At 42.3% G+C, this 27,251-nt stretch overlaps 1 protein-coding gene across 2 annotated transcripts in view; it reads left to right on the top strand.

Annotated features, from left to right (window-relative positions):
- Positions 1-9,103: 9,103 nt before the first annotated feature.
- Positions 9,104-27,251, top strand: part of LOC112249297 (leucine-rich repeat-containing G-protein coupled receptor 4) — a 34,589-nt gene continuing 16,441 nt past the window's right edge. For both annotated transcript variants that reach the window (XM_024419112.2, XM_024419111.2), the window contains exons 1-2: positions 9,104-9,926; positions 21,198-21,269. In XM_024419112.2, coding sequence (XP_024274880.1) covers positions 9,739-9,926; positions 21,198-21,269 — 260 coding nt within the window. In that variant the 5' untranslated portion in view covers positions 9,104-9,738. The remainder of the gene's footprint in view (positions 9,927-21,197; positions 21,270-27,251) is intronic.

Genomic DNA, 27,251 nt, shown 5'->3' with positions numbered 1-27,251 from the left:
TGCAGCTTGAAGGCAGTGAGAATGGCAAAATGGGCTCCAACCTAGGATGGAGCTTGTGGTCCAGTCAATCACGTGATTGTGCTTTTGGACCCAGGAAAATCCCAAAACAACTGGAACATGGGGAGATGCAATGAGGAGGAACTGTATTGTCTCACTGTGGTTACCAGAAACCCATAATTGAACGGGCACAGTACTATGGGTGACTTCCCCTATAGAGCAGCCGTCCAGTGCCCTAGCATCCATGGACACAGAGAGAGGCTGAGTGGGAATACCATGCTCCGAGGCTGACATTCATCAGCCCCAGAGTCAATGAGCACTCGGAGAGACTTAGATTGATCTTCCCACAGCACAAGAGCAAAAAGGGGTGTGCGGGTGATGGGAATTAGGGAACTCCCAGTCTGACTCACCATAGTACTGGTACCCATTAGAGACAAGGGTTTCCTAATAGGGCAGGTAGCTATAAAATGTCCTGCCCCTCCACAATACAGACAACAGTTATTATTCATCCTCCGTGAGCGCTCCCAAACTGATAGCCTATTTCTTCCCAACTGCATAGGCTCAGGAGTATCCAACTCAACCGTCGTAGATTCATGAGAGAGCTCAGGTGACTTCGACTCCTCATGGAAGAGCTGCCTTAGGAAACTTCCGGATTCCATATATCGGCAATGCACCATATCGGGTGCACGAGTGTGCCCGAGACCAGACCTCCTCTCACTTTTGCGTTCCCTTAGGCGTCCATCAATTTTAATGGTTAAGGCGATAAGAGAGTCGAGTTTCACCTGCAGTTCCCGAGCAGCTAGCTCATCCTTTACCTCCTCAGATAATCCATGCAGAAAAGTATCGAAAAGAGACTCCGGATTCCAGGCACTCTCAGTGGCCAATGTGCGAATGTCCACCGCATAGTCTGCCACACTACGGGTGTTTTGACGTAAGTCAAGCAGTTTGCTGGCCGCCTTTCTCCGAAATACTGGATACTTTTCTCACCTCTGCCATGAATTCCTCCAAATGACCACAAAAAGAGAATAGCAAAAGGAGTATGCGAAAAACACGCTGGTTGACTTGACTAACAAACAAGACGAACTGGCACAGAGAGACAGGAAACACAGGGATAAATACACTGGGGAAAATAAGCGACACCTGGAGGGGGTGGAGACAATAACAGGAACAGGTGAAACAGATCAGGGCGTGACACCTCCATCCCAGTCTCAAATCTCTGGAAGACTGAAACAGGTTTCCCTCAAGAATTTCCCTGTATTTAGCGCCATCCATCATTCTTTCAATTCTGACCAGTTTCCCAGTCCCTGCAGATGAAAAACATCCCCACAGCATGATGCTGCCACTAGCATGCTTCACTGTGGGGATGCTGTTCTCGGGGTGATGAGAGGTGTTGGGTTTGCGCCAGACATAGCGTTTCCCTTGATGGCCAAAACACTCAATTTTAGCCTTATCTGACCAGAGTACCTTCTTCCATATGTTTGGGGAGTCTCCCACATGCCTTTTGGCAAACACCAAATGTGTTTTCTTATTTTTTTTCTCTAAGCAATGGCTTATTTCTGGCCACTCTTCCGTAATGCCCAGCTCTGTGGAGTGTACGGCTTAAAAGTGGTCCTATGGACAGATTCTCCAATCTCCGCTGTAGAGCTTTGCAGCTCCTTCAGGGTTCTCTTTGGTCTCTTTGTTGCCTCTCTGATTAATGCCTGGTCCGTTGCCTGGACCATGAGTTTTGGTGGGCGGCACTCTCTTGGCAGGTTTGTTGTGGTGCCATATTCTTTCCATTTTTAAAATAATTGATTTAATGGTGCTCCGTGGGATGTTCAGAGTTTCGAATATTTTTTTATAATCCAACCCTGATCTGTACTTCTCCACAACTTTGTCCCTGACCCGTTTGGAGAGCTCCTTGGTCTTCATGGTGCCGCTTGCTTAGTGGTGTTGCAGACTCTGGGGCCTTTCAGAACAGGTGTACAATATATAAAATAAAATCCTGTGACAGATCATTTGACACTTAGACTGCACACAGGTGGATTTTATTTAACTAATTATGTGACTTCTGGAGGTAATTGGTTGCACCAGATCTTATTTAGGGGCTTCATAGCAAAGGGGTGAATACATATGTACGCACCACTTATACGTTTTTTTTACATTTTTTGAAACAAGTCATTTTTTTCATTTCACTTCACCAATTTGGACTATTTTGTGTATGTCCATTACATGAAATCCAAATAAAATCCATATAAATGACAGGTTATAATGCAACAAAATAGGAAATAGCCAAGGGGCATGAATACTTTTGCAAGGCACTGTAAGCTAGCTAGCTAACATTGCTAGCTAAACAGAAAAAAATAGGCTTCTTTAATTTGCCACTTTACAAGCTAGCTAGCTGAATCTTTCAAATAAAAATAATTTTTTATTATGGTATATGCAAGTTAGAGATAGAGACCCAGCCTGACAGCTAGCTTATTTCAGTATTTCAGTGTGTAGTCAATATAGGTTTAGAAAACTGTTGCTGACTGAGAGGACGTTTCTAAGAAATTATGTATAATACGTCTTGGTAATTAAACAGACTAGTTAATCATTACATGACTTTTAACACACTATCTATGTTTTGCTCAGTCTGGCAGTAACCCGGAACTATCAGAGGCAGAGGATCTATTTTGGTTGCAGCTGACAACAACTGCATGTAAATTGTTCTTCTACATCATAATAATGATATGTCTGCATAGCATTTTGTCTTCATTTTGGCAGATTAACTCATGCTTATTTCTGATGATTAACTCATGTTTTAGCTCCTTTTTTTCTTATTCTCTGGAACCAATCAGGCAACAACCCATACTGTACTGGCAGTAGGTACAGTGCCTTCAGAAAGTATTAATACCCCTTGACTTATTCCATATTTTGTTGTGTTAAGGCCTGACTTCAAAATGGATTAAATGTATTTATTTTTCTCACCCTTCTACACACAATACCCCATAAGACAATGTGAAAACATGTTTTTAGACATTTTTGCACATTTATTGAAAATGAAATACAAGATCTCATTTACATAATTATTCACACCCCTGAGTCAATGCATGTTAGAATCAGCTTTGGCAGCGATTACAGCTGTGAGTCTTTCTGGGTAAGTCTCTAAGAGCTTTGCACACCTGGATTGTACAACATTTGCCCATTATTCTTTTCAAAATTCTTCAAGCTCTGTCAAATTGGTTGTTGATCATTGCTAGACAACCATTTTCAAGTCTTGCCATAGATTCTCAAAACTGTAACTTGACGATATTCAATGTTGTCTTGGTAAGCTACTCCAGTGTATATTTGGCCTTGTGTTTTAGGTTATTGTCATGCTGAAAGATACATTTTTATTTTTATTTAACTAGGCAAGTCACTTAAGAACAAATTATTATTTACAATGACAGCCTACCCCAGCCAAACCCAAACAACGCTGGGCTAATTGTGCGCCGCACTATGTGACTCCCAATCACGGCCGGTTGTGATACAGCCTGGAATCGAACAAGGGTCTGTAGTGACACCTCTGGCATTGAGATGCCGTACATTAGACCGCTGTGCCACTCGGGAGTCTCTCAGTGTCTGTTGGAAGACAGACTGAATCAGGTTTTCCTCTAGGATTTAGCCTGTGCTTAGCTCCATTTTATTTATTTTTTATCCTGAAAAACTCCCCAGCCCTTAACGACTACAAGCCATGTCATGACATGATGCAGCCACCACTATGCTTGAAAATATGGATGGTTGTAATGTGTTGTATTGGATTTGCCCCAAACATAACACTTTCTATTCAGGACAAAAAGTTAATTGCTTTGACAATTTTTTTTGCAATATTACTTTAGTGCTTTGTTGCAAACAGGATGCATGTTTTGGGATATTTTTATTCTGTACAGTCCTCCTTCTTTTCACTCTGTCAATTAGGTTAGTATTGTGGAGTAACTACAGTGTCGTTGATCCATTCTCAGTTTTCTCATATCACAGCCATTAAACTCTGTAAATTGTTTTAAAGTCACCATTGGCCTCATGGTGAAATCCCTGAGCGGTTTCCTTCCTCTCCAGAAACTGAGTTAGGAAGGACACCTGCATCTTTGTAGTGTTCAATGAAAAACTTCACCATGATCAAAGGGATATTCAATTTCTGCTTTTTACCCATGTACCAATAAGTGCCCTTCTTTGCAAGTGATTGGAAAACCTCCCTGGTCTTTGTGGATGAATCTGTGTTTGAAATTCACTGCTCGACTGAAGGACTTTATAGATAATGGTATGTGTGGGTTACAGAAATGAGGTAGTTATTCAAAAATCATGATAACCACTATTATTGCACACAGAGTGAGTCAATGCAACTTATTATGTGACTTGTTATTAAAATGTTTTATTCTTGAACTTATTTAGGCTTACCATAACAAAGGGGTTGAATACTTATTGACTCAAGACATTTCAGCTTTTAATTTGTATTTATTTGTATAAATGTCTAAATCCATAATTCCACTTTGACATTATGGGGTATTGTTTGTAAGCCAGTGACACAAAATCCATTTTAAATTCAGGTTGTAACACAACAAAATGTGGAAAAAGTTAAGGGGTGTGAATACTTTCTGACAGCACTGTTGTGACTGTAAGAGCATAAGTGTGGAGGGCTAAATGTTTTTATTATCAAGGCACATACAGAATCTCTCAATCCAAACTGGTTTTCCAGCAGGCTACTAAGAAAGGCACATCATATATTTAATAGGGGGCTCTTTGTCTTTTTTCAGATTAAAACTGCACATTTCTGGTGGATTGACAGTGTTATCCTATTTAAAGTGTCTTCCTTTTAAAATAAAAGCCATACATAGTTGGCTGCAATTTAAATGTCATCCTCCAGAAAAGGTAGATCAAATATTACAGCAAAACTGCAATGTACCTATACAAAAAAAAAACTATTGTAAACAAGGATGGTAAAATTGTCACACAAGCAACTAACAACAGTGTAAGGAGGTGTATGCTCAATACAAAATGATAACCAACTCATCGCAGCTCTGCCACAAAATTGGATGAGGCAATTACTTAAAGAAGAAATGTAAGAATTAGTCTGTCTGCCACTCGTAAGATATTACAGTAAAATGGAGGGATGTATTGCAAAAGGAAATAGCAAAATGGTGTTATACTGGGAAAGATACGTTAATCTGTGGACATCAGAGGAATGGAATTAAGATAAGAATGAATGGTGGATTGTCCACTGTTGGTGAAAATCCAGCAGTTGCAGAAAGAGGAAATTAGAAATATATGTACAGTTGAAGTTGGAAGTTTACATACACTTAGGTTGGAGTCATTAAAACTAATTTTTCAACCACTCCAAAAATGTATTGTTAACAAACTATAGTTTTAGGAAGTCGGTTAGGACATCTACTACGAGTAATTTTTCCAACAATTGTTTACAGACAGAGATTATTTCACTTATAATTCACTGTATCACAATTCCAGTGGGTCAGAAGTTTACGTACAAAAAGTTGACTGTGCCTTTAAACAGCTTGGAAAATTCCAGAAAATTATGTCATGGCTTTAGAAACGTCTGATAGGCTAATTGACATCATTTGAATCAATTGGAGGTATACCTGTGGATGTATTTCAAGGCCTACCTTCAAACTCAGTGCCTCTTTGCTTGACATCATGGGAAAATCAAAAGAAATCAGCCAAGACCTCCACAAGTCTGGTTCATCCTTGGGAGCAATTTCCAAATGCCTGAAGGTACCACGTTCATCTGTACAAACAATAGTACGCAAGTATAAACACCATGGGACCACGCAGCCGTCATACCGCTCAGGAAGGAGACGCGTTCTGTCTAATAGAGATGATGCGAAAAGTGCCAATCAATCCCAGAACAACAGCAAAGGACCTTGTGAAGATGCTGGAGGAAACAAGTCCAAAGTATTTATATCCACAGTAAAACAAGTCCTATATCGACATAATCTGAAAGGTCGCTCAGCAAGGAAGAAGCCACTGCTCCAAAACCTCCATAAAAAAAGCCAGACTACGATTTGCAACTGCACATGGGGACAAAGATCGTTCTTTTTGGAGAAATGTCCTCTGGTCTGATGAAACAAAAATAGAACTGTTTGGCCATAATGACCATTGTTATGTTTGGAGGGAAAAGGGTGAGACTTGCAAGCCGAAGAACACCATCCCAACCGTGAAGCACGGGGGTGGCAGCATCATGTTGTGGGGGTGCTTTGCTGTAGGAGGGACTGGTGCACTTCACAAAATATATGGCATCATGAAAGAGGAAAATTATGTGGATACATTGAAGCAACATCTCAAGACTTAAAGCTTAGTCGCAAATGGGTCTTCCAAATGGACAATGACCCAAGGCATACTTCCAAAGATGTGGCAAAATGGCTTAAGGATAACAAAGTCAAGGCATTGGAGTGGCCATCACAATGCCCTGACCTCAATCCTATAGAACATTTGGGGGAGGAATGGGGAATGGGCCAGAATTCATTCAACTTATTGTGAGAAGCTTGTGGAAGGCTACCCGAAACATTTGACCCAAGTTAAACAATTTAAAGGCAATGCTACCAAATACTAATTGAGTGTAAGTACACTTCTGACCCACTGGAAATGTGATGAAAGAAATAAAAGCTGAAATAATTCATTCCCTCCACTATTATTCTGACATTTCACATTCTTAAAAGAAAGTGGTGATCCTAACTGACCTAAAACAGGGAATTCTTACTAGGATTAAATGTCAGTTATTGTGAAAAACTGAGTTTAAATGTATTTAGCTAAGGTGTATGTAAACTTCCGACTTCAACTGTATAATTAGTTAACTACAGTTATAATCACGGTAGGTTGCAATAGAGGACGTATTGTTAGCTTACCCCAATCAGGGGAGGGATGGTAGGGATGGGAGGGGTGAATAAACAAATAAGGGGGATTATAAATGCCAAATCTATCTGGAATATTAAAGCTGATCTACAACCCCCTCCCCATATAAAGGCTTTATATAGCGTGCAAAAGGTTTTTACTCATCTTAAAACTTATATCATACTCTATAAAGGTTGTATAAAAGGTGACATAACATATCCAGAGGTAGGGTGCATTGGTAAATGTGACAATCTAATAATGTATTACATACTCCATTTAACATCAAGGGATCCAAAACTTGTAAAAATGTGTCACTTAAAAACACATTTGTAACCTCTGCCCATTATGTACGTCCACCAATGCTTTGATAAACCTGCTATGTTACATAGATATTTGCTTTGTTAATGTGCTTCTGTTTGGACAATTTCCTTCTCAAACAATCTATCATAACAAGTGCCTTTGCACCTTTCACTTGCAAAATTATGCAAATATAATTTACATGAAAACTGACAACCTTGCAGGATCTTCCTCGCCATCTGAACAAACTTGGCTGCTGTTGCGTTCACACACAGTGGCGGAATGTATGTTGCATGTTATAAGTATGTCACCATCATGTGCACTAATAACATTTAGAACTAATTGGATGACATTGTTGTGAGTATAATTTCGGTGCTTGAAAAAATGTATGGCTTTCTGAAAACGCTACATTAACTGACTCCACAATGCCATGACTCTTTGATGTAAGAGAAACTTCAATTGAAAAGACATAATTCTTAATATTTTATTGAGCAACATATTGATCAAACACGTATTCTAAAAATGTCCCCGTTGTGTTTTAAAATGACTGATTATCATATGGGTATGACAAAAACTGTGTTATGAGTAATGTACAAGAAAAGATGAATACTCTCTGTTCAAAGTTCTTGACAATGAATGCTCTGAGCTCTGTGATGTTATTCATGTTGATGTCACTGTGGACCCAAACAACAAGTGTAATGAGCTGATCAGTATTTCTCTCAGGTATGAAACAGAACACAGCCCTGATTCCATGATGCTCAGAGCATGATGTGTAGAGCATGATGTGTCTCTTTCAAAGCTGATATTGCCGATGGTGGCATCCTTAAGAAGTTTCCTTCTTCTCTGGCTACTCAGTTTGGAGAGATGGCTGGTTCTACAATGTTTCTTAATGATGTCATACACTATCCACTTCGATATCATACACTATCCATATATTTGTATGTTGAACAGGCTGAATGGCACCTTGGACAGCACCCACTGTTGGTCTGCATGCCTCTGGGGAACTCACACTGGTCACCTCTGTGGCAGAGGCTTTGACACAAGCCACAGAGGATTGCCTGTCCAACCACAGAAAAGAGCAACGCTTGGAGGAGGGAGCAATGAACAAGTAACAAAGTACCTTGCCCGCCACCCGGTTGGTGAAGATAGAGTCCTATTTAGCACAGCGACTCTTAAACCATTGAGAGAGAAGTATCTCCTCTACTGGCTGGATTGTTGTCACACTTTCACATTCCCCCTTGTTGGAGGCAGGAGTCAAGCAGAAATCCTGAGTGGTGCAGCAGTCTAAGGCACTGAATCGCAGTGATAGAGGTGTCACTTCAGACCCAGGTTCGATCCCGGGCTGTATCACAACTGGCCATGATCGGGAGTCCCATAGGGTGGTGCACAATTGGCCCGGGTTAGAGGAGGGTTTGGCCGCGGCCTTTGTAAATAAGAATTTGTTCTTAACTGACTTGCCTAGTTAAATAAATATTCAATTAAAGAAAAGGGTGCATGGCCCAAGTTCCAACTCAACAAATCACAGGACCCACACAAAGAATTATGTAATCAAACAAATATCATTTGACCCGAGAAGGCTAAGTAACAAGTTTCATCTGGCATGGAGCATGTAGTTGTTGAAGAAACTGTCTGGTTACACTTTATTTTAAGCCTACAGTATTATTGGTAGAAAGCATATGGTAAAATGATAATAACCTGACAATTAGGCCTATCTAATAATAACTACATTTCAGTCATTTGGAATTCACTAAAACAAGAATGATAAGCCTACCATTATATCCGATATTGACCAATTACTACAAAAGGACTAACCTGAGATGGTAACACACTCAAAGAAAGGACTGAGGTGGAAATTAATTGATCATTTAAATTAATTGTTACACAATTACAAACGTATTAATTGCAGTATGTTGCCTACAAAAAGCTAAAGTGTGACGTTGTGAAATCATTAATATGTAGGTCAGTATTAACATACTGTATTCAGCAGATCGTGTGGCAGGTTGTCCGGCAGGGTGCTTACCGAGTGAGCAAGAAAAAGCGGGCTGCTGGTGGCAGGGAGCAAAGGAAGGAAACGTGAGGAATGGCTGAAAGCTGACTGTGTTTTTCTACAGGAAACAAATCAGGAGGGAAACGATAGCAAAAATAAGTCACCAAGTGTTTCCCATTTCGGTTGGATAATTGTACTGGGGCTTCTTATTTTGTCAACGCACGGATCCGCCTGGTTTTCTGATTTAATGGGACAACGAAAACGGAAAAAGCAAAAGGTGCCAATTTTGTCGTCTGTGTGGACGGGTGCTACTTATTTTTATGGAACCAATACTCCACACGGGATGAATAGGAGGACACTTAGTGCAAGGTAAACCGCATTGTTTGAGTAAAGAAAATGTCCCAGATTTGACAGGGGTAGTTAAGGATATATGTTTGGTGGGACTGATGCATTAACATGTTATATCCTTGAAGTGGTCGACTACCTATCAACAATAATACGTATTCAAGCTTCTTGGACAAGCCATCACAACAGAGCAGTCACATGAAAATTGGCCTACATGTCCTTATAAGAGAAACACGTAAAGCCATTTTGCTCCGTCTGAACAGAAGAAGAACATGCGCGTGTTTGTCATCTGGATATTTTTGCGGTTGTTTTCACTACGGAATGGTGCGACTGGTCAAGGACAATCCACTCCGGCTATTTGTTCGTCCTCATGCAGCTGCGACGAGGACGGAGGCGCCGATTGCTCTGGGAAAGGACTGACCACTGTCCCAACTGGTCTAAGCGCCTTCACCTACTATCTGTAAGTATCAACACATATTGAAACTGTGTAATAAAACACGATTAAACCTAGAATCAATCTCTCTCCCTGGTTAGGACGTGTTTGTAATGGTAAGATTGGCCACTAGTTACTCGAGAGGGGCACCTCTCCACGTTAATACTGGAGCAAACTTTTGCACAATGGCTGTCAATGAAGCCAAGTAATCGAGTGCGTTTTTACAACTTTGGGCTGTGGATCAGTTATTCAACTGATAACAAACACATTATTGTGGTTGGTATGAGAGAGCAAACACAAAAAATGAAGAACAGCCAGAGGAAAAGTAGCCCATAAAATTGAAGGTTGGTACAGTATATACAGTATTGGCTAGGCTATTATTTTAATGCAATGGTTGCCAAAATGTTTCATGTGGGTCCAAACTCATTCACTTGCTGACCTTTCCTTGATATGACCCCTCTTATACCGTAGTATTTTACTATACTGAAAAGCATACAAGCTATAGCATATTCCTTGGCCTGGCACATGGACTTTCACTTTCTTAGACTACAGTCACTTATATTTAGGGACATGTGGAATAGTAGCCCATCCTGTGTAAAGCAAGAAGGTGGATGTGTCTTCATTTGCTGATTCTTTGGCCTGTCTTAGCTCTGTGGTCTCGATTGATTGTGATTATACCTGCCAGAGAGTGTTTGTCCTGAATGCTGCTCCACTCACCAACTCTTTAGGTGTATGCCTATCCCTAAAAGAAAACACTGTGGACACACATACCCATCATCTCAGAGACGGTTGTTATTCTGATATTTGCATTACATATCCTTTACATATGCAATACATGTCCTTTACAAAGTGATTCAAATTCATCTTACAGGGATACACCAGAATTCACCCCAGAATGTGTCAGTTCAGTAACACTTTACTGTAATAATTAAGTCTCATTGACTTTCCTTCCAAAGTTTCCTAAGTTGCAAAATTGTGGCTCAAGCAACTTATCAACATGGGGAAAATGTGCAATGTTAAATTATTTGTAGACTATATTTTTAACAGAATAAAATATATTCTGAATCTTGTTCAGCAACCGCCAAAAGGAAAAAGCTGTTGTGATCAACACAAAATAACAACTAAACCAAAAGCCCTTTGACATGGGTCTTTTAGTTAGCCTATAGTTTATTTTAAGGAATGGTGATTGTTTCTTTTCTGTATTCCCTGTAATTCCGCCATCGTATCTGTCTTTGTCTCTGTACCAAAAAAAAGCAAGTTGCTCTGCACTACCTTACTAGAGAGAAAGAGCATTACTAACTGAGGAGAAACTGAGACTGGGTCTACATAGTTAATACATTTCTAGTTAACTAGCCGTAAAGGTTTCACAATGTCTTAGTTAATGATAAACAGAGCAGCCGCCCAAGGGCGTCAAAGGGTCTATGTGTTATTTATTGAAGGTGGATGAAGGAAATGTGCTTCCTAATGTGGAAAAGAAGGAAGGATCTGACCTTGAGAAGACTACCCTCTGGGCACACACTGGTTGATTCAAAGTTGTTTCCATGACGTTTCAATGAAATTACGTTGAACCAACGTGAAATAGATGTTGAATTGACGTCTGGACCCAGTGGGTATTGATACAGAACAGTTTCATATCCAAGACTGAATGAGAAATTTAAATATATACAATATCACTATCACCTTTATTTACTTAACTTAACATAAAAGCTGAGGGGTTGGTTTTTATATTTATTTCCACCTAGGTACCTGAACCTTACACCACATGGACTGTAAGTACATTTTATTGACTTCTTGAGTTCATTAGTATCCAGCAGAATTGTAGAAATACACACGCTCTAGAGTTGACCCAATAAACTGCCAATGTAGAGATGTTTTGTGTCAGGTAAAATGAAGAGAAACTGTGGTATTTACCAATGTGTAAACTAAGACACAGTGTAGTGTATGCTGTTATCAAACATCATGATCTTGCGTGTAAGTTACCAACACATCCCCAAATATTGTATTACAATTGCAAAGTCAACGTATTACGGCTGGAAGTGTGGGCGTGAAGGCTTCTTGTGCACCTACACTGAGCAAGGGTTATCCAAATGCTTTGTGACAGCTTTTTAGCTCATAACTACGTGATATATTCAGTTCAAGCCCTCAGAGTATTTGACGGGTGGCCTTGGAGCAATTCCACGCCAACAGAGTGATTTTTCACTTTAAAATGTATGTCAAACAAAAACCAATGATTGCAAACAAATGATACAACTTTATGCACAGGGACTACTTAGCAATTTCCACTGACAATTCTTCAAGTAAATGTTCACTTGACGTTGTCAAAAGTGGTCAATCATTGGTTTTTGTTTGAAATACATTTTAAAGTAAAAAATGTTTCTGTTAATGTGGAATTGACCCTTAGTGCAGCTGTCTCTCTCTTTCTATTTCTCTCCCTCCCTCTCCATTCAATGTCTCTTCTCCGTCTCTTAAATTCCCCTTCTTTCCATTCCTTCTGTGTTTTGGTGAGTAGAGAGGTCAGGGGTCATGATGGATTAGTGCGACACATCGCAGCTGTAGAAATACTCTTTTTGTCAGAGTTAATGCACAGGGAAGCTGTGCTGAGCTGGTAATGCTCCTTACCGGAAGTGAGCTAATGTTTGTTTAAAGAACTAAACAAAATATTTACCTCCATAATGTTAATTTAATCCCATTTACCACTCATCAAAAGTGGAATTACATCCTTAGTATAGAAATATATTTTGGTAACACTTTACATTAAGTTGTTTGTTTGCTGACACACTAATCTATTAATTGGGGTACACATCATCTGCTGTGATGTTTAGTGGCAATTATAAGCTTTTTTACTGAAACAGCAGAGACAGACGGGGATCAACAAGACGGGCAAATAGTGAAGAGCTTGATAAATTGAGATATGGAAAATGACTGAAGGGAGAGATTAATGGACAGAAAGAGACAGGGAAATTGACACACACATAAACACACACACAGAGATAATGATAGAAGCAGACAGGTCCAGCAGTCTTACAAGAGACACATTGCAGGCCCTGCTGTCCCTAGAGGTGGGAGAATGGTTTCCCAGAAGGTTGGCTTTGTTTGTGATTTTCCTCCTGCTGTGATTCCATCCAGTACAACCTGCCACCCCATGAATGTACTGAATCTGTTGTACAGAGAAGCAGAGAGGAGAATGGAGGGTAGCAGTTATGTTATGAAGAGAAGTAAAAGAAATGGGGCCACAGACATTAACTCCATCTTTTGAAAGTCAGGTTTTTTGTTGAATTTCTGGCCTTGGAATTCTGGAATGTCCTCTTAAATTGGAATAGTTCAAGACAGAGGTATGACTAGACCTGCTCTTGTTCTGCATTTGTAGTTATTTAGAGAGCATTACTTCAAGTTTTTATTTCATGTGTCGTCATTCTTCAAAATCAGTAACCTATATATATACAGTGCCTTGCGAAAGTATTTGGCCCCCTTGAACTTTGCGACCTTTTGCCACATTTCAGGCTTCAAACATAAAGATATAAAACTGTATTTTTTTGTGAAGAATCAACAACAAGTGGGACACAATCATGAAGTGGAACGACATTTATTGGATATTTCAAACTTTTTTAACAAATCAAAAACTGAAAAATTGGGCGTGCAAAATTATTCAGCCCCTTTACTTTCAGTGCAGCAAACTCTCTCCAGAAGTTCAGTGAGGATCTCTGAATGATCCAATGTTGACCTAAATGACTAATGATGATAAATACAATCCACCTGTGTGTAATCAAGTCTCCGTATAAATGCACCTGCACTGTGATAGTCTCAGAGGTCCGTTAAAAGCGCAGAGAGCATCATGATGAACAAGGAACACACCAGGCAGGTCCGAGATACTGTTGTGAAGAAGTTTAAAGCCGGATTTGGATACAAAAAGATTTCCCAAGCTTTAAACATCCCAAGGAGCACTGTGCAAGCGATAATATTGAAATGGAAGGAGTATCAGACCACTGCAAATCTACCAAGACCTGGCCGTCCCTCTAAACTTTCAGCTCATACAAGGAGAAGACTGATCAGAGATGCAGCCAAGAGGCCCATGATCACTCTGGATGAACTGCAGAGATCTACAGCTGAGGTGGGAGACTCTGTCCATAGGACAACAATCAGTCGTATATTGCACAAATCTGGCCTTTATGGAAGAGTGGCAAGAAGAAAGCCATTTCTTAAAGATATCCATAAAAAGTGTCGTTTAAAGTTTGCCACAAGCCACCTGGGAGACACACCAAACATGTGGAAGAAGGTGCTCTGGTCAGATGAAACCAAAATTGAACTTTTTGGCAACAATGCAAAACATTATGTTTGGCGTAAAAGCAACACAGCTCATCACCCTGACCACACCATCCCCACTGTCAAACATGGTGGTGGCAGCATCATGGTTTGGGCCTGCTTTTCTTCAGCAGGGACAGGGAAGATGGTTAAAATTGATGGGAAGATGGATGGAGCCAAATACAGGACCATTCTGGAAGAAAACCTGATGGAGTCTGCAAAAGACCTGAGACTGGGACGGAGATTTGTCTTCCAACAAGACAATGATCCAAAACATAAAGCAAAATCTACAATGGAATGGTTCAAAAATAAACATATCAGGTGTTAGAATGGCCAAGTCAAAGTCCAGACCTGAATCCAATCGAGAATCTGTGGAAAGAACTGAAAACTGCTGTTCACAAATGCTCTCCATCCAACCTCACTGAGCTCAAGCTGTTTTGCAAGGAGGAATGGGAAAAATTTCAGTCTCTCGATGTGCAAAACTGATAGAGACATACCCCAAGCGACTTACAGCTGTAATCGCAGCAAAAGGTGGCGCTACAAAGTATTAACTTAAGGGGGCTGAATAATTTTGCACGCCCAATTTTTCAGTTTTTGATTTGTTAAAAAAGTTTGAAATATCCAATAAATGTCGTTCCACTTCATGATTGTGTCCCACTTGTTGTTGATTCTTCACAAAAAAATACAGTTTTATATCTTTATGTTTGAAGCCTGAAATGTGGCAAAAGGTCGCAAAGTTCAAGGGGGCCAAATACTTTCGCAAGGCACTGTACATAGTCACAAAATAATATACAGTACTGTACATTGCCACTTTCGTTGGCAATATCCTACAATACTTTAACATTTATGCATCTGTTGATTTGCATAATCTTACGGAATTTGACACAGATGGGAATTGGCCTTGTGCCCTTTGTTTTATCAGTCCATAAATCAGAGTGTTGGGTTGGCACCAGCCAGCAGCCCAGGGGAAGGTTGGAGAGGTGGGCTGGGGGGTGGAGCTGCCTGCAGCATGTTGGTGTGTACATTACGTTTTTTATTGGCAGCTGAAAATGAGACTCCTGCCTGAGGATAACAGGTGGGGAGAAAGAGAAATACGTTCTGGAACCCCCCTCACCCTGTACACCAATTTCCCCTCTGACAGTGCATCTCTGCTAGATACGAGTGACGAAAGGACATCTCAGTCTCTTGAGGGCTTGGTGACTGTGTGTGCACTCTCGCTCTCATGTGTGCATGCGGGGGGGCATGAGGGTTTGGGGTAGGAGGGGGTCACTTCTCACATCTCATCTCAATTGAAGTCCTTTCATAGTGTGAACAAGCACAAGTTTAGGGGAGGGAGGGGATAGGGGGACTAATGCCCTTTCACTCACTGGTCCAGCTAGCTCACTCGCCATTGGTGCCCTCGATCCATCTTAAGCTGAATGATACTTTTGTTCATGGTCAGCAGAGGTGAAAGGAGCTAGCCACTGGTTTCCGCTCCCAAACAGGATGACTGCTAGATGGTAGAATGTTTACCTCTCTCTCTCCCCCCCTCTTGCTCTATCTCTTTCTCTCTCTCCCTCACACAACTCACACTCTCTTTTACTTATGATCACTTATCTTCCTAATTTTCATCCTATTTTTCCGTAGTCCTCTCCAGCTCTCTCATCATCACATTCTCTGTCAATCTCTTTTTCTCTTGGTTCAATTCAATGTTGTAAATTGGTATAAAAAACATACATTTGAATAGCAAAATAACAATACGTTTACAATGACAACAACTCCCATACCAATATCAATCACTTCTCTCCCTCTCTGTCTCTCACTGTTTTAGGACTGACATGTTTGCATTGCAGGCTGGTTGTTTGCACTCTAGCTACAGCGAATCAGTCTCCCCTAGGACCCATGTGGTAAATGCTTGACCTTCTCTGCACTCCCATGGTGGAACACTCTGCCCGTCTGTGTATACAAAGTGCCCTTGTTCCTTTCCAGCATGGCAGTCAGGGAACCTCAGCCATCTTCCTCAATTCTCACCACCTTCACCTCCTCTCTAATCAATAAGAAACAGCCGGCTGAGAAAATAGTTACCCGTTACCTGCATTTTTTTCCCACAACTGTGCTGTCAAGGGACTAGGGGGCTAAAAAGCCAAAGCATTACTGAGTTTGCTTTACTTCTGAGGTAGTCAATGGTAGCAGGTGGTTGGGTTGGTGCCCGGTTTGGCTTCTCTACCTCAACAAATGATCTACCGGCAGGATATCGATTTTCATTTAGATGACATTAGCCTGCTAAATAAACACTGCCAAAAGTTATTGAAGAAGTGAAGCTGTCCTCCTTTTGAAGATCACCTTGAGATTCATGGTACATCTGAACTAAGGCTATGCCTCCTTGAAGCAAAGCCCTTGCAGAGACTACATCAGATACTTTTTACACTTGCCACCTTCTGCGCCCAAAGATCTTCAAAGGAAGGACATAGTAACCTTTTTCCCCAAATCTCTATCTTAGTTATCTGCCGTTGTCCTGTCTGTCAATCCTTGCTGTTCTTGGCACGGTAGCTTCCCCTCCCTCTCATGGCTCCATGCCAGCCAGTGTCTGATCCGCCCACACACATACCACATATACACGCCTTGGTTTTGGAGTCGCTTTAATTTGAATCTCTTTTTGGTCTGCCTTTGCACTGCTTGGCAATCTTTCCATGTATATTTATCTGTCTGTAATGTGGAGCTCTGTGGTTGTTGTGTGGCTTTGCTGAGTTCCTTGTCTGGTCTGTGGACAAACACCAGTGGCCTGTGTAATTGTGAGGGGGAAGCTAATGCTGAGCTCAGGTTAAAATCATTCTGACCAAGATCCGTTTTGGATCCAAACGTTGTCAGTGAATTGGGGGCATAAACACTGTGTAGGCCTTCTTTATTAGCCCAGCACCAAAGTCTTTAAGGATGTGCTTATGACCACAAACCTTTCTAAAACCATGATCCAACCATCAGAGACCACACAATAAGCCACTAAGTAACAAGTATAATTTCTCACTTGCCAGAGACTTGAACAGGGTGGACCTCTTTTTGACCCTCAGACCATGGAGAGGTTGTGGTTGGCTTTGAGATAATGCTGAGATAGTATATTTATTCTCATCTTGCATCATAGCAGAGATTATGAATTATTGCTTATTTTTTTAATTGTTTAAAAGGTGTAGATTTTGTCATTGACCCCAAAAGTGATTTAGGAAAGGTATCATGTGTCTTTTAGCTGACATTTGTTTCTGAGTAAAGATGATCTGAATGTATCTATTTACTTGGATTGGCAGTGAATTCCCAGGGAGGTGCTCTGTTGAGACTTGACAACAGCCTCTGCTGCCTGCTCCCCATACTTTCCTCTGTTGGATGTGATTAGTGTTTTGAAGGATGTCTTTGTCGCTGATCTCTTTTTTTAAATGTAGGGAAATCTCGCTTGAGAAGTGAAACCTTTGGGCAACTCTTGCTGGAAATGTGATTCTTTCGGTTTCCCACCAAGGCTGCTATGAGCCCAAAGTGACAACTTTGCATTATTTGATGTCATGTTGACATTTCATACCCTCAGAACAGTGGGAGTGCTGTTTTTTCTATATGTATCACAGCTGTATTTCTATATAGGATAGGCAGGTCCCCTGATGACTAAAGCAGCTGGGAGGGAGGGTGACAGCATTCACAGACCACCCTTTCATCCTGTCCCTGTGACTGCCTGCACTCTTGACCATGGCAGCCAACAGCCTGTGGAAGATGGTTACAGGGTGCAGGTGTAGGGGTGCTGTCAGCAAGACAGAATGTATCCAAAGGAGGGACCACCGGGAAAGCCTTCCAAATAGTGGCCACACAACGCCCCAAGGAGAGTCCGTAGGGGGGGGAGATTAAGAGGGGGGTGGATCAAGGTGGAAGCTCCATTGTACAGAGCCTAGAAGGAAATTGGATAAGCTAGGTAACCTGGAGATGGGAAAGATAGATGGCAGGGACGATGAGGGCTTCTGTTGGGGGCCTTTGTAGTTAGAAACATGGGGGGTGGGAGTGTGGTGGGCGATATTATCCTTTAAGGATCCAAAGTCCTACATGCACACACATGCAAGACTTTGGGGACGGCTGGTAGTGAAATTCAAGATGGACCCTTTTTGGGGGGGTTCGCTTCATTATCAAAAGCAGGATGTTTTTTCAGTCCTGTTGTGCTTCAACTCTAACAGCTGGTGTCTATGGGCTCCTCTTTGAAACCGATGAAAGGATTCCTAATCAAGATGAGTGGCCCAAAGTTAAAAGGTACTCTCTGTTGAGTTGTTGAACACAAGGGAATGGCTATGGTGTCATATCATTTTTATAGTGTCATACCATACCAGTCCTTTTATACTATAGCCTGTGTCATTTTTATTGGAATTTGGATGTGCCTTAATCTGTTGGCTGCTTTAGGATCCTTCTACAATCAGTTTACAATCTTTACTAAACCTGCCTATATAACAATCTCTCAATTCCTAGAACTTCAGTTGGATTCGATCACAATTTTGCCCATGGTTACTCTCTATGTATTACATACAGTATAAGTCGGAAGTTTACATAAACCTTAGCCAAATACATTTAAACTCAGTTTTTCATAATAACTGACATTTAATCTGAGTAAAAATTCCCTGTCTTAGGTCAGTTAGGATCATCACTTTATTTTAAGAATGTGAAATGTCAGAATAATAGTAGAGTGATTTTATTTCAGCTTTTATTTCTTTCATCACATTCCCAATGGGTCAGAAGTTTACATACACTTAATTAGTATTTGGTAGCATTGCCTTTAAATTGTTTATGTCACGTTCGCTAGAATAAAGGTCGGACCAAGGCGCAGCGGATGTTGAGTTCCACATTACTTAGTTTCACTTTATAACAAATAAAGACAAATAAACAATAAACTAACGACGAACCGTGACTACAGAGATGCTACGTGCACTAACTCAAAATAATATCCCATAAACACAGGTGGGAAAAACAGCTACTTAAATATGATCCCCAATTAGAGACAACGATTACCAGCTGCCTCTAATTGGGAATCATACACAATCACCAACATAGAAAAACAAACCTAGAACCCCACATAGAAATAATAAACTAGACTAACCCCCCAGTCACGCCCTCTACCATAGAAAATAAGGACTCTCTATGGTCAGGATGTGACAGTTTAACTTGGGTCAAATGTTTCGGGTAGCCTTCCACAAGCTTCTCACAATAAGTTTTGGCCCAGTGAATTTTGGCCCATTCCTCCTGACAGTGCTGGTGTAACTGAGTCAGGTTTGTAGGCCTCCTTGCTCGCACTCACTTTTTCAGTTCTGCCCACACATTTTCTATAGGATTGGGGTCAGGGCTTTGTGATGGCCACTCCAATACCTTGACATTGTTGTCCTTAAGCCCTTTTGCCACAACTTTGGAAGTATGCTTGGGGTCATTGTCCATTTGGAAGACCCATTTGTGACCAAGTGTTTAAGTTCCTGTCTGATGTCTTGAGATGTTGCTTCAATATATCCACATAATTGTCCTGCCTCATGATGCCATCTATTTTGTGAAGTGCACCAGTCCCTCCTGCAGCAAAGCACCCCCACAACATGATGCTGCCACCGCCGTGCTTCACGGTTGGGATGGTGTTCTTCGGCTCGCAAGCCCCCCCCCTTTTTCCTCCAAACATAACGATGGTCATTATGGCCAAACAGTTCTATTTTTGTTTCATCAGACCAGAGGACATTCCTCCAAAAAGTACGATCTTTGTCCCCATGTGCAGTTGCAAACCATAGTCTAGCTTTTTTTATGGAGGTTTTGGAGCAGTGGCTTCTTCCTTGCTGAGCGGCCTTTCAGGTTATGTCGATATAGGACTCGTTTTACTGTGGATATAGATACTTTTGTACCTGTTTTCTCCAGCATCTTCACAAGGTCCTTTGCTGTTGTTCTGGGATTGATGTGCATTAATCTCTAGGAGACAGAACGCATCTCCTTCCTGAGCGGTAGGATGGCTGCGTGGTCCCATGGTGTTTATACTTGCATACTATTGTTTGTACAGATGAACGTGGTACCTTCAGGCATTTGGAAATTGCTCCCAATGATGAACCAGACTTGTGGAGGTCTACAATGGATTTTCTGAGGTCATGGCTGAATTCTTTTGATTTTCCCATGAGGTCAAGCAAAGAGGCACTGAGTTTGAAGTTAGGGCTTGAAATACATCCACAGGTACACCTCCAATTGCCTCAAATGATGTCAATTAACCTATCCAAAGCTTCTGTAGCCATGACATAATTTTCTGGAATTTTCCAAGCTGTTTAAAGGCACAGTAAACTTAGTGTATGTAAACTTCTGACCCACTGGAATTGTGATACAGTGAAATAATCTGTTTGCAAACAATTGTTGGAAAAATTACTTGTCATGCACAAAGTAGATGTCTTAACCAACTTGCCAAACTGTAGTTTGCTAACAAGACATTTGTGGAGTGGTTGAAAAACAAGTTTTAATGACGCCAACCTAAGTGTAAGTAAACTTCCGACTTCAACTATATGTAAGTCACATACTGAATTAGTCAGGTGGGGAAGAAACGTGAGTGCTGTCTGCATAGCTGTCGTGCTGCTACATGCCTGTCTTTCTCTGCAGTGAGTTGGAAAAGTGAACATCCCCTGGGCAATACGAGGAGGGTTTTTTCAAGGGTTTACAGTACTGCTGGGGACCTGTTTTGGCCCAAATGAATCATTATACTGCTGGGGAAGATGACCATACTTTCCCTCTACCAATCTACATGACATGAAAACCAATGTAACCGTATTGAAAGCATGCTCCTGAGCAGTTACTTAATGCCCCCAAAAGATACATTTGTTACACACTACCATGGCAACAAACATTATGTACTATTTCTGCAATTCTCTGTTGTTGCATCTTTAGGAGTATAAATCCACCTTGATTGTTTGAGATTTTAATTGGAATCCTGACTGTGTTCTTTTTCTAACCTGAGAGAAATACTGATCCACTCATGACACTTGTTGTTTGGTTCCACAGTGACATCAGCATGAATAACATCACAGAGCTCCCGGCTTTTGTCTTCAAGACCTTCCCCTATCTAGAAGAACTGTGAGTATTAATCTTTTCTTGTACATTACCCACTACAGTTGTTGTCACATGCATATGATAATCAGTGGTTTTCAACCACAACAGCCCAGTTGTATTATGTGTTTGATCATCAAGTTGCTCAACAAGATATAAAGAACCCTGTAGTTTCTCTAACACCAAAAAGTCATGCCACTGTAGTCGGCTAAGTTGCAGTGTTTTCAGAAAGGGCAAGTTACACCATAATGACTATCAAAAAGTACCATGACTATAGGCTACGTATGATTCCAGAGAACATGTATGTGAGATGCATCACATTCTTTCTTTCATTGTGTTTTCTTTGACAATTTACAGGGTGGCAACCGCATGTCTCAGTTCTGGGACCCATTCAATGAGCATATCTAATCTTTGTCATTTTTTTAACTCTTGAAATACCCCTCTGTCTGGTTCAGAGCTGGAAGTAAGGATAAGATCTGTCTACCTGATATCAGGTAACATGTAACCCTGAGAATGCAAAATGACCAGCTAACATTATTCTGCTTCTGTGCCCATGTTATTTTAGCCTGTCTGTGTCTATCATCTCGGACCAGTCTTCACTCCTTCCTTTTTCTAACACTAGGCCTACTTCATCTGCTTTGTCAAAGGGCAATTTACTTTTCATCGCATTGTAAGTGGAGGAATGCCAGGCAGGAAGGAAGAAGGCAAAACAATGGTTGCCATGACAACCTGGCTAAAAAACGCACCCTCGCTGCACTCTACCACTCAACATTACCTTTCAGGCAGGGACAGGGGTCTCTGCCCAGTGTCAAATTTTCTTAGTGAAACCAGTTCTCTAGGTTCCATCCTGCTCTGTAGCTGAGCAGTAGTCTTGGGAGATACCGTATACCGGGGTATTTTTCGAAATACTTACAGTATCATTTTCAATACTGGGGTGCATGCATTTTAAAAAATGGGGTGCGTGCTACGCCACTGCTTTTAGGTATAACTAAGAAATCTAAGATGTGCCAAAATCAATTATATCAGGCTGAGGGCCCCAGCTACGCATTTGTTTTGCTAACTTGCTTGCTAAATGTCAAGATCAAGCTTTTTGGTCACAGCAGAGACATTCATTTCCCTCCTGGATCAGGATCCCTGTTGCCTAAATTGTTCTGTGCCCCAAAAAAACTAAACAAAAAACTAGTTTTCTTTTGTTTGAATTAGCTCCCATTGTGTGCACTGCCGGTATGGTACAGAAACGGTATCTCGGTATGAAAATCCGGATACCGCCCAACCCTACTGAGCAGCACTGTAGGGCCTAGCAGTTATATTCATGCTTCGGAATGCTTTTTTGTTGACAGCTGTCTTTAGTTTTTAATTTGTGTTTGTTTAGCCTTATCCTCGAAACAAATCATAATGTTTCATTGAGGGAACTGAGCGGATGGCTCTGTAGCCCGGGGTGGTGTTGTGTCACTGAACCACAGCTCCAGCCCTGAGGGCTGACAGAGAGAGGGGGACATGCCCAGAGAGAAACATTCCCTCTCTGATAGTCACGCAACCCTCCTTCATACTCACCTCCCATCCTGAACAAAGCACAACACAGCCTAGCTACCATGCTGACAGATAAAGAGATGTAGGGGAGTCATCCCCTTCAATTTGTGTTTGAGTGCTTGTGTATTTGTCTGTGTCTCTGCACACATTTGTCTCCCTGAGTGTGTGTTCCAAATCTCTTCACCTTCTGATGTTAAAGTGTATGTTGTCTACCAGCGAGTTTCTTAGTGAAATAGAATGGTTGTGGGAGTGGTGCTACAGAAGGGAAGGACTTAGTCTTTCCTCAACAAGGCTTAGCACATTCTTCTGCCTTCTTCAAAGCCTAGGGGGACGTGTTCTGAATTTGTTGAGAGAAAGGGAATGGGTGGGGAGGTTCTTCACCCTGAAATGTGAAGGATGTCCTAGCAATTTGTTAGCAGGCCTGCGTGTGGTGGCTGGGCCGTAGACATGTGGGCGTTGACCAGCTCCAAGGCTGTGGACGTAAAGTTTACAGTACCTTATAAATCTGGCAGACACACTAACCAATTTGCACATAAATCCTACTCGGCTTTCAAACCTGAAGATGTGTTACTTGAGTCCCAGATTAATAATAAATAATTGTCAGTAGTTGCAGTTGCCGCAAACTTAGTGCAATTGAGTCAAGGAGTAGGCTTGATTTATGTGCATGAAACTGTCCCATTTGACTACAGTTAATTTACTGCTGAGAAACAATGAAAATGCTGTGAAATGAATAGTTGACAAAGACACATGAGAAGCCAAATTGATTTGGGTGTTTGATGGTGAAGCGTGTCCTTTGGAATCCACCACTGGAAGGCAATCATTTGGTTTGAGCCAAAGCCAAGTCAAGTTGTAGAGCATGTACCAGTATATAGCCTTCCAAATCCTAACCATGTTTGTCAACCACAACAAAAATGTGATTTTTAACATGGTCTGCCATTGGATCACAGTGGAAGTCTGCCACTAGCGTTTGTGTGTTTAGACTAGAGACCCTGTCATATGATGCTGTCTGGTTGTTATATGATGGACCAACTGTGTTCGACATCCCTGGAAGTGTGTCCCCGAGTAGGCCCCAGTAAGGGGGTGCGTTGTGGGGTTGTATTAGGGCATAGTGGGAGTTGTTACTCAGATTCCCCAGGCTCTCAGGCTCACACCCAGCAGCTATTGGCTGCAGGGGAATCTAATGCCACCCAGCTCAAGTTGCAAAGGGTGATAAATCTGGTGCTAATCTCCCAGGCCAGATTTGGTGGAACTATGAGTCCCTCACTTCCGGCGCCGACAGATATGGCCGCCTCGCTTCGCGTTCCTAGGAAACTATGCAGTTTTTTGTTTTTTTTACGTGTTATTTCTTACACTAGTACCCCAGGTCATATTAGGTTTCATTACATACAGTCGAGAAGAACTACTGAATATAAGATCAGCGTCAACTCACCATCAGTACGACCAAGAATATGTTTTTCGCGACGCGGATCCTGTGTTCTGCCTTACAAACAGGACAACGGAGTGGATTCCATGCAGCGACGCAAAAACGACTCCGAAAGAGAGGGAAACGAAGCAGTCTTCTGGTCTGACTCCGGAGACGGGCACACCGTGCACCACTCCCTAGCATTCTTCTTGCCAATGTCCAGTCTCTTGACAACAAGGTTGATGAAATCCGAGCAAGGGTAGCATTCCAGAGGGACATCAGAGACTGTAACGTTCTCTGCTTCACGGAAACATGGCTCACTGGAGAGACGCTATCCGAAGCGGTGCAGCCAGCGGGTTTCTCCACGCATCGCGCCGACAGAAACAAACATCTTTCTGGTAAGAAGAGGGGCGGGGGCGTATGCCTTATGGCCAACGTGACATGGTGTGACGAAAGAAACATACAGGAACTCAAGTCCTTCTGTTCACCTGATTTAGAATTCCTCACAATCAAATGTAGACCGCATTATCTACCAAGAGAATTCTCTTCGATTATAATCACAGCCGTATATATCCCCCCCCCAAGCAGACACATCGATGGCTCTGAACAAACTTTATTTAACTCTCTGCAAACTGGAAACGATTTATCCGGAGGCTGCATTCATTGTAGCTGGGGATTTTAACAAGGCTAATCTGAAAACAAGACTCCCTAAATTTTATCAGCATATCGATTGCGCAACCAGGGGTGGAAAGACCCTGGATCATTGTTACTCTAACTTCCGTGACGCATATAAGGCCCTGCCCCGCCCCACTTTCGGAAAAGCTGACCACGACTCCATTTTGTTGATCCCTGCCTACAGACAGAAACTAAAACAAGAGGCTCCCACGCTGAGGTCTGTCCAACGCTGGTCCGACCAAGCTGACTCCACACTCCAAGACTGCTTCCATCACGTGGACTGGGAGATGTTTCGTATTGCGTCAGATAACAATATTGAAGAATACGCTGATTCGGTGTGCGAGTTCATTAGAATGTGCGTTGAAGATGTCGTTCCCATAGCAACGATTAAAACATTCCCTAACCAGAAACCGTGGATTGATGGCAGCATTTGTGTGAAACTGAAAGCGCGAACCACTGCTTTTAATCAGGGCAAGGTGTCTGGTGACATGACTGAATACAAACAGTGCAGCTATTCCCTCTGCAAGGCTATCAAACAAGCTAAGCACCAGTACAGAGACAAAGTAGAATCTCAATTCAACGGCTCAGACACAAGAGGCATGTGGCAGGGTCTACAGTCAATCACGGACTACAGGAAGAAATCCAGCCCAGTCACGGACCAGGATGTCTTGCTCCCAGGCAGACTAAATAACTTTTTTGCCCGCTTTGAGGACAATACAGTGCCACTGACACGGCCTGCAACGAAAACATGCGGTCTCTCCTTCACTGCAGCCGAGGTGAGTAAGACATTTAAACGTGTTAACCCTCGCAAGGCTGCTGGCCCAGACGGCATCCCCAGCCGCGCCCTCAGAGCATGCGCAGACCAGCTGGCCGGTGTGTTTACGGACATATTCAATCAATCCCTATACCAGTCTGCTGTTCCCACATGCTTCAAGAGGGCCGCCATTGTTCCTGTTCCCAAGAAAGCTAAGGTAACGGAGCTAAACGACTACCGCCCCGTAGCACTCACATCCGTCATCATGAAGTGCTTTGAGAGACAAGTCAAGGACCATATCACCTCCACCCTACCTGACACCCTAGACCCACTCCAATTTGCTTACCGCCCAAATAGGTCCACAGACGATGCAATCTCAACCACACTGCACACTGCCCTAACCCATCTGGACAAGAGGAATACCTATGTGAGAATGCTGTTCATCGACTACAGCTCGGCATTCAACACCATAGTACCCTCCAAGCTCGTCGTCAAGCTCGAGACCCTGGGTCTCGACCCCGCCCTGTGCAACTGGGTACTGGACTTCCTGACGGGCCACCCCCAGGTGGTGAGGGTAGGCAACAACATCTCCTCCCCGCTGATCCTCAACACTGGGGCCCCACAAGGGTGCGTTCTGAGCCCTCTCCTGTACTCCCTGTTCACCCACGACTGCGTGGCCACGCACGCCTCCAACTCAATCATCAAGTTTGCGGACGACACAACAGTGGTAGGCTTGATTACCAACAACGACGAGACGGCCTACAGGGAGGAGGTGAGGGCCCTCAGAGTGTGGTGTCAGGAAAATAACCTCACACTCAACGTCAACAAAACTAAGGAGATGATTGTGGACTTCAGGAAACAGCAGAGGGAACACCCCCCCCATCCACATCGATGGAACAGTAGTGGAGAGGGTAGCAAGTTTTAAGTTCCTCAGCATACACATCACAGACAAACTGAATTGGAGTGCTACAGTATCGTGAAGAAGGCGCAGCAGCGCCTCTTCAACCTCAGGAGGCTGAAGAAATTCGGCTTGTCACCAAAAGCACTCACAAACTTCTACAGATGCACAATCGAGAGCATCCTGGCGGGCTGTATCACCGCCTGGTACGGCAACTGCTCCGCCCTCAACCGTAAGGCTCTCCAGAGGGTAGTGAGGTCTGCACAACGCATCACCGGGGGCAAACTACCTGCCCTCCAGGACACCTACACCACCCGATGCTACAGGAAGGCCATAAAGATCATCAAGGACATCAACCACCCGAGCCACTGCCTGTTCATCCCGCTGTCATCCAGAAGGCGAGGTCAGTACAGGTGCATCAAAGCTGGGACCGAGAGACTGAAAAACAGCTTCTATCTCAAGGCCATCAGACTGTTAAACAGCCACCACTAACATTGAGTGGCTGCTGCCAACACACTGTCAATGACACTGACTCAACTCCAGCCACTTTAATAATGGGAATTGATGGGAAATGATGTAAATATATCACTAGCCACTTTAAACAATGCTACCTTATATAATGTTACTTACCCTACATTATTCATCTCATATGCATACGTATATACTGTACTCTATATCATCGACTGCATCCTTATGTAATACATGTATCACTAGCCACTTTAACTATGCCACTTTGTTTACATACTCATC

This window comes from Oncorhynchus tshawytscha, linkage group LG04 (genome assembly GCF_018296145.1).
Source record: "Oncorhynchus tshawytscha isolate Ot180627B linkage group LG04, Otsh_v2.0, whole genome shotgun sequence".
NCBI classification, from domain to species: Eukaryota; Metazoa; Chordata; class Actinopteri; order Salmoniformes; family Salmonidae; genus Oncorhynchus; species Oncorhynchus tshawytscha.
This window is presented reverse-complemented; position numbering and strand designations above follow the sequence as displayed.